Source organism: Merops nubicus, unplaced genomic scaffold (genome assembly GCF_000691845.1).
Source record: "Merops nubicus isolate BGI_N331 unplaced genomic scaffold, ASM69184v1 scaffold17757, whole genome shotgun sequence".
Classification (NCBI taxonomy): Eukaryota; Metazoa; Chordata; class Aves; order Coraciiformes; family Meropidae; genus Merops; species Merops nubicus.
This window is the reverse complement of record NW_008619796.1, coordinates 11,684-19,944: the sequence shown is the minus strand read 5'-3', so window position 1 is coordinate 19,944 and position 8,261 is coordinate 11,684. Positions and strand designations below refer to the sequence as shown.

Below are 8,261 nucleotides of genomic sequence, written 5' to 3'. Positions count from 1 at the left end.
AAATAGAGAATCTCTAGGTTATTACTCCATCAGCTCTCTCTGTATAGATTTTATATATATATATATATAGAATATCTCTTTTTTCTTGTTACCTTCTTATTGACTTGGCCTCTTATCGATGCTGCAAGAAGAGGGGAGGAAAGCGACCTCCTCCCTGGCTGGTTTGGGAATGGTTGGGGAGAGATGGAGGGGTCAGATCCTTCCCCCTGGGGTTGGAGGAGCATCCATCTGCAGCTCTAATGCCACTCCGGGTCCTGTCCTGCTCCCTCAACTCCACGGGAGCTGTGGTGGGGGGCTCAGGGGCGTTGGGAAGGTGATGGTGTCCTTGGGCAACCATTGTTTTGTTGATGGATTGACCATTGGTTCATCCTTTGTTTTGTTGGTTGAGTGGAGGACTCTGGGGACAGCAGGAGAAAGGAGAGATGGGCAGGAACATCTTGTTTGGTGGTTGGATTTGAGCTTGATGGTTGGACTTGGTGATCTTGGAGGTGTCTTCCCACCTAAAGGGTTCTAGGATTCTAGGAACATCTCGCCTGCTGGTGGGGAAAGGGGTTTGTGCTTCTCCCACACCAAGATGATGTGGTGGGAATAGTTCTGTGTCCCTCTGCACAGGCAGAGGAAGGAGAAAGACAGGGGAGGGGATGGTGAAGAGGAGACCACTGGAGGAGAGACAAGAGCATGGCTGATCCTGACCACACAGGGCTGGTGCTTCTCAGAGCCATCAAAGATGGAGCTGCTTTGCTCCAGTCCACGTCTCCCTTTTCCTCCTGGAAAAATGATTAATGAAGGGCCTGAGCTAATTGTCCAGGAAGAGTCTCCAGGTCACTAGCCAAGCCCACGGAGAAGAAATGTAAACAAAGGGTCACAACTCATGTGAGAAACATCACTGGGGGACCTCCTGGGATCGTCTCCCAGGGATGATAAGGGAAGTTGAGGATGTGGTGAGGGGGTCAGGTACTTTCTGCCCTTGCTTCCCAGCCAAAAGGAGAAATACATGGGGGATTCAGGGAAACAACCCTCACTCCCAGTGGGAGAGACTCAAAACTGGGAGATCCCACCAACTCCTGGACAGCCTGGGGAGAAACAATATAAGGTCCATCAGTCTGGTCCCCAGGTATTGGTGGGTGAGCACAACAGAGGCCCCTGGGCTCTAACAAGGGCTCACCAGCCTGGATGAAGAGCTTGTGGGGACACTGGGATGTGGCACTGACTCCCAAGAACTGCTGCTTGGTCCCCAAGAGCTGGTTCCCCCCCTTCAAAGGCTGGTGAGCTCCTGTGGAGGTGCCACACAAGGCAAAGCAGAGCCCCCACCTCGAGGCTCTGAGAAATGGGGACTTGTGGCCAAAGATGGTCACTGCCCAGCTCACCTCAGCTGCTGGGGACAAGGGGGGGAAGTCAGGGGGTGGTTTCCTGAGAGCTAAACCAGGACTGTGGTGGGGCTGGATGCCCCACAGCTTCTCTGCTTGTCCCTCTGGGACATCTAAAGAGCGTGACAAGAGGGGATGGTCACCACGCCAGGGATTTTGGTTGAGCAGAGCATCCCACATGCCAGGAGTGACTCCAGGAGAGCTCTCCTGACCCTCATCATGATATCCAGACCTCCCCACACACTCACACATCCACATCACCCTCATCTCAGAGGTCCTGCTGCCACTCAGCACAACAACTGCCTAAGCACGGGCCACGCCGACCGCTCCACCCCATGGCTGTGCCACCTCCACGCCTCAGAACCACCCACAGAGGCTGTCCCCGTGCTGGTGGTAACCAAGTAGATACCACAGATCATCCATCATCACTCATTGCAAGGCCTCAGCCAGCCCCGTGCTGCTCCCTCCCAACCCTGGTCAAGATTTGGGGGTTATCAGGGTGCGTCCACACCTATGAAAACCTACGGGAGATACAACGACAACGATGGTGACAACGACAGCACCTCTTTGTGCTCTGAACATCCATGGTTAGTTGTGCTTGTTGGAGTAAGGCCATGACTCCTCCCAGCTCAGGGACACCAAACAGGGATGGAGGAGGTGACAGGAGGACGTGTGGTTGGCCGTCCACCTGACGCCAGGTCCTTCTTCCAACCATCAGCTGCTTCCAAAAGAGAGATTTCTTTGCTTCAGGTTTGAGCTGCATGAGAACGACCCTCAGAATGATGTCCCAGCTCTGGGTCCTCCTCCCTTCCCCGAAGGCGAGCCTGGGGGGGGGTCCTGCCTTCCAGCCCAGGGTGGTCGGAGGAGTCCTGCCCCTCCCACAATCCCTTCTGCCCCATGGCGTCTTAAAATTGGCTGCTTTTGGTTAGGATTTTAAGAGGGGTTTCTTCACCTTCCTTATGAATTGATTTTCCTGTTGCCTGGACAGCCAGGATCCACTCCCCAGGGACCTCCTCTCCCGGTGGGGGGGTGGTGGTGGTGGGCAGGAGACCCTCACAGTTCGGATTCAGGGGTGCTGGCCAGGAGGTACCCGCTCCCGTAGCGTCCGTTGGGGGCACTGCTCATTTCCATGGGGGAGTTGCTGCCAGGACCCAGGTAGGAACGGTGCGTGGGCATGGGGGAGGGGGTCTCGCTGGGCACTTTGCTGAGGATGAAGCGGGTCTCGTCGTTGTCTTCCAAATTGGAGATGTCCTTCATCATCCGACCCTTCTTGTAGGTGACGGAGAGGGCGTTGGAGCCGTCCGACACGAGGTGGAACTGCCGGAGGATGAAGACCAGAGGCAGAGGGAGGGATGCCAGGATGATCAGAGAGATGAGGATAGCCATGGCCCAGGTTGGGTAGAAGAGGAATTTTTCTGCAGCCTGGAAGAGAGAGAGATTGGCATCAAGGGGATGGGACAGCAAAGATGATGCACGCCAGGGACGTCATCTAGACAACTCCTGCTGCCTCCTGCCAGACTTCATCCTCCCTGGCACCACGTGAAGCTATCAAAAGCTGGGTTCAGATGAAGGAAAAGGACATGGTCCTGCACACAGCGTGTAGCTGTGGAAGAGAACCAAAGTCCAAGCTCAAACTCCAGCCCATGATCAGAGCTGCCTGGAGGCATCTGGGCAGCGTGGACAAACCTCATTGCTTGCAGAGGACGAGCAGGATGTCTCCTGGCACGAGAGGAGAACCGAGCAGAGCTGAGAAGAGCAGGGTGGTCTGCAGCTCCCAGCTCGCCCCTGCTCAGCCTGGACCAGGGGTGGAGGTGGCTGCTGTGCTCACCTCCTCTTTGATCCAGGCACTGTAGCCCGGGGGGCTGACTCCCAGCTGGATGATGCTGGCGGTCATGAGCACGGCCATGCAGATGGGAGAGACATATTTCCAGGTGTAGTAGTAGAACTGGTAGGGCCGGAAACCCAACATCTCTGTCAGCTCCTGCATGAACCTGCCGAGAAGAAGAGATGGAGCTGTGCCATTCCCTACCTCCAAGTGAGAATCTCCCTCCCAGGAGCCCTTGTTGTAAGCTATGCTCAAAGCAGAGCCTGAAGAAGAGCCCAGTTGATCCAGGCGAGCATCTCCATGTCCCTCAAGCCTGTAGAGTGGTTGGGAACCTCCTAAGGAAAAAGGTTCTTTGAGCATTGGCCAGAACCTCCCTTGCTCCAGCCAACTTAGGAACAACAAGAGGCACTGGGGGAACAAGGTCCCCTTGCAGAAGGACCTGGAAATCTCAGACAAAAAAAGTAATCACAAGTGATAGCACCACACCCATCACTAGATACCCACTGGAAGGACAAGTTCCTGGGGTTGGGTTACACCTAGGGCAGGGCAAAGGGTCAGGGTGCACTGAGATTCTGTCCCTGTAAGGCATTCTGGGACATGCACTCTATCAGAGCTGGCCTCCAAGGAAGAAGTTGTCTAGGGAAGAGCTGGAAGGAGAGTTTCCCTTTGAGCTGGACAAACTCCTTACTTCTTGGTGCCATAAATCCAGGCCACAGCGATGTTCTCGAGGATGACCACGACTGTGAGAGGCAGCGTGGCCGAGTAGTCATCAAACATGGTGACAAAGTAATTCCCAGAGCGCTGCACGAAGATCAGTCCCACCACGAAGGCAAAGATGCAGCAACCAACTGTGGGGAGCAAAACCTGTGGTCAGCAGAGCACCCCAAGGCCTCCTCCACCACGAGGACCGTTCCCTGCGTTAGCAGAGCCCAGCACACGTCCACTGTGTCCACACCCTTCTGGAGTGACCCCCCCCAGGGCAACGGGGACCCTCCACCCCTTCCCCAGGAGGAGGCAGGAGAAAACACCTCACCTGTGAACACTTCCTTCCGCACCTTGAAGGTGTCGATGATGGGCGTGGTGATGCCTGACATGGTCCCGATCATGCTCCCCAGCCCCAGGTTTATCAGCATCAGGAAGAACATGACAGACCAAAATGGTGAGGCTGGGAAGTGGGTCATGGCTTCTGTGAAGGCAATGAAGGCCAGGCCAGTCCCTTGCACTGACTGTTCAGGGGAGAGAGGACCAAAAAAAAGATGAGAAGAAACACGTCAAGGATGCAGCCTGCAAGCCCTCGAGTCTCTCCTGCCACACTGAACCACTCTCCAAGCAAAGACAAGTCCAGTCTGGTACCCCAGCCTGGAAGTGGGGATGGCTCTGCTAGACATGCCATGGTGAGACCTTTCCCCCACCCCAGGAAGGTCCACCATGTGTTGGGGAAGACCACGGGGACAGGGAATCCCCATCCCTGGAGGGTGTCTAGAAATAGTTTCTCCAGATCCACGTGGCAGGAGTGACACAAGTACAGCAGCTCCTACCAGGGACAGGCAATGGGGTCGGTGACCTCCTGGTCCTACTAGGAGTGCCACCAGGTACCTTGTTGAGCTCGTCCTCCAACAGGCAGGCATCCAAGCCCAGTTCTTTGAAGTGTCCCTCTTTGACTGTCATGATCACCCTGTACATCTCATGGTAGTCCTTGGCGGTGAGGTGGGAGAAGTTCACGTGGGGTGGGATGAGGTCGTGGCTTAGCACGTTGGTGTTGAGATAGCCCAAGATCTTCTCAGCATTCCTACAGGAGGGCAGAGCCTGGTCACCCAGAGATGTCCCCTTCCTCCCAGGGTGAGGGATGGGGCCTGGCCATGGAAGAGCTTTGCACCAGGCAGGATGAACCTCCCCAGGTCACGTCACCCAGGTCCCAGCCAGAGGATTTCCCAAGGTAAACATGGCATTAGACCACACGACAGAGGATGCAGATGGGGGCCCACCAGGGACTGGACTCTCTGCACCCTCTCCTCAGGCTTATCTCCTGCTCAGGGACTCCACAACGCATGGGCAGGATTTTTATGGATGCAGCTATCACTAAAGATAGGGACACAAATTCACCTTCCTCCAGCTGCTTCTGGGGTACAAGAAGAAGAGGCACTGGAGGGAACAAAGTCCCCTTCCAGAAGAACCTGGAAATCTCAGACAAAAAGGTAATCACAAGTGACACAGCACCACAACCATCACTAGATACCCTCTAGAAGGACAAGTTCCTGGGGATGGGTTACACCTAGGGCAGGGCAAAGGATCAAAGCTCCCTTAGCCTTGGACAAATGGACCCTACGATGAGTGGCAACGGGGGGAAATCCAATAGATGCCACTGGATACGTTGGATTTACCCTCCATTTGCAGACTCAGAGCTCATCTTAGGGTTGGATGAATACCCAACTGCCTCAGCTACAGTGGGACAACTCTGGAGATCCAAGTCTTGACCTTCAGGAATACGAGTCCAACAAAACACAGCGTGACCCAGTTTCCAGTCCCACCACAACCAGCAGCAGCAAAGACCTGCCCACCCCAAAAGAGAGAGAAAGCAAACCCTCTTACTCCACCACGCATTTCTCATTCATGATGTTGGCCTTGAAGCCCAGCACAGCAAACACGACGAGGGTGGCCAGGACGGAGGTGAAGAAGTTGATGAAGGAGACGAGGGTGGCGTCAAAGTGGCAGTTGTTGTCCTGCTTGTTGTAGCTGGAGAAGGCGATGACCCCCCCGAAGCCCAGGCCCAAGGCAAAGAAAACCTGTGTAGCTGCCTCTCGCCACACCTGGGGGTCCAGCATCTTATCCAGCTTGGAGGGGAGACACAAGAAGAAGTGAGATGGTCTGGTGACCCCAAAACTCATCCCAGTGGAGCCAGAGTTGAGTTAAAAGGCTGCTGTGCCTACAGACTGGGTTGGGTTTGGAGCAACCATGAGTATGATCTACCATGATCAGATTTTGCATTACCCAGCACTCAGAGACCCTTTTTCTCTCTCCCACAGAGAGGGGAAACTGAGGTATGGAGGAGGACAGGTGAAGGTTTGGCTTGGCCATGGCTCTGAGTGCTCTGTCTGCTCCAGAGCTCAAGCTGGGTGCCCAATCTCCTAGTCTTACAGCTTCCCAGTGGACCAGCCAGTGCCTCTAGGGAGCTGGTGTCCCTGTCCTCTCTGCCAAGGGAGCCACGTGACACCCAGCCATGGGTCTCCATCCTCTCCTGACCATCTCCTGCCTCCAGAGCACTGAAATCAAACATCTTGGCTGGTGGGTGTGTTTAGCCTCCTGTCCCCCAACCACAATGGGTTCCTCCTGCGAGCCAGAGCTGCAGGCTGGAGGCCTCCAAGCATCATTCATCAAGAGATCATAATTAATATCTTCTAACAGCCTCGCTGGCTGAGCTGATTCATCTACATCTCTGCTTAATGAATTAATTAGCTGGTTAATTAATAGATGCATACCACCGGCAGAGATTTGACTGCCAACCAGCATCCTCCCATTAAGTCTTTAAACACACGACCTGCAGAACCCCCACAGACCCACCACGGTGTCTGGGCAACTCAAGGTGATGGGAATGATGGGGAGGCTCAAAGCAGCTCCAGGGTGGGGAGCTGGTGGCTCTTGGCTCTCCTGGCCACACCCTACACTCAGGCTGCTGCTGGCACATCCTGATGATACATCAGGATCTCCAGGGCAGTTTGAGGTTGATAATGTGGGATAAAGGCAAAGAGGGTGTGACCAGCCTCGAGGAGAACCTGCATGGAGTCTGCTGGGCTTGGAGGTTCTCACCTTGGGTGTGAACATGTGCATGATCCCATCCACTGCTCCTCTCAGCAGAAGTCCCCTCACCAAGAAGCAAACCAGCACCACGTAGGGGAAGAGCGAGCTGAAGTACATCACCTGGGGCAAGAGGGATGCAGCACAGGCACAAGCTCCCTCCCTGCCCACTGAGCTCAGCCACCTCCCCACCCAACCCCAGGACAGCCCAAGAAGGGGTCACCCTCCCCAAAGTGAGGTCTGCTCCTCAGGCAGCACAGGGCTAAGCTGTGGGTCAACAAGTAAAACACAACAGGACAAGAAGAAACGGCCTCAAGTTGCCCCAGGGGAGGTTTCAGTTGTCCCTGAGGAACAATTTCTTGCCCTGGAGGGTTGCCCAGGGCTGTGCCAGGCTGCCCAGGGCAGTGGTGGAGTCCCCACCCCTGGAGGGGTTTCCAAGCCGTGGAGATGTGGGGTGAGGGACACGGGGCAGTGCTGGGGAAGGGTTGGACTCCAGGATCTGAGAGGTCTTTTGCAGCAAATTGCTTCTGTGATTCTCTAAGTGCTGAGGCTCAGCTGGATTTGCACAGTGCTTGGCCACACTTAAAAGGGAAAATCCGTTGGGGCTGTTGAGTGGGAAGATGCTGCTGTTGGCTCAGAAAATCCCTGAGACAGAAGCTGCTGGTGCCCAGGGAGCCCGAGGAAGGACAGCTCTGCACCCCCAGCCCCTTCTCCCAGCTTCTGCCCAGGGCCACAGGCAGCCCTGGCTGGTTCCTGGCATGGGGCACAACTCCAGTGCCCCACTCAGCTGGTGTAGGTGGGACTTCATCTTCACCAGGGGAGACCTGCTGCCATGGTCCTGCTTCTGCAGCTTGCTCCCCCCACCCCACCCATTCTCAGGGCCTCAGGGCAGGGGTCTCATTGCCCCCTGCTAACACACCAGATGTTTTGCACAGCACATCTGGAGACAGGGATGTTCAACTGTCCCAGGAGACCATACCCTTCCTTCCACACCCAACTCCGCTGCCCTCACAGCCCTGCTTCAAACCTCAACAGCTTCTGCAAGCTAATGGCAACCCTCTCCCAAAGCCTTCTGGTCCTCCCTGCCCTGGGTTCCCCCCAGTGCTCCTCTTACAAAGCAAGACTCAGCTCTCAGCCCCACCTCCTATGAGCACCCACCAAGATGGGGTCCCTCAGGAGATGGGACAGTTGAAAGCCCCCAAATGCAGGAGCTGGGCAGGTGGTTTGGCCAGCCTGATGTGACTCCAGCTGCCAGTTGGACTAAACCTCTTCCCTAC

The 8,261-nt window shown here is 55.4% G+C and overlaps 1 protein-coding gene across 1 annotated transcript in view; it reads right to left on the bottom strand.

Annotated features, from left to right (window-relative positions):
- Window positions 1-2,420: 2,420 nt before the first annotated feature.
- Window positions 2,421-8,261, bottom strand: part of SLC6A17 (solute carrier family 6 (neutral amino acid transporter), member 17) — a 10,730-nt gene continuing 4,889 nt past the window's right edge. The window contains exons 6-12 of the mRNA XM_008943934.1: window positions 6,997-7,107; window positions 5,782-6,023; window positions 4,789-4,981; window positions 4,226-4,418; window positions 3,881-4,040; window positions 3,196-3,358; window positions 2,421-2,789 (exon numbers count right to left, since the gene is read on the bottom strand). Of these exons, the coding sequence (XP_008942182.1) occupies window positions 2,421-2,789; window positions 3,196-3,358; window positions 3,881-4,040; window positions 4,226-4,418; window positions 4,789-4,981; window positions 5,782-6,023; window positions 6,997-7,107 (1,431 nt within the window). The remainder of the gene's footprint in view (window positions 2,790-3,195; window positions 3,359-3,880; window positions 4,041-4,225; window positions 4,419-4,788; window positions 4,982-5,781; window positions 6,024-6,996; window positions 7,108-8,261) is intronic.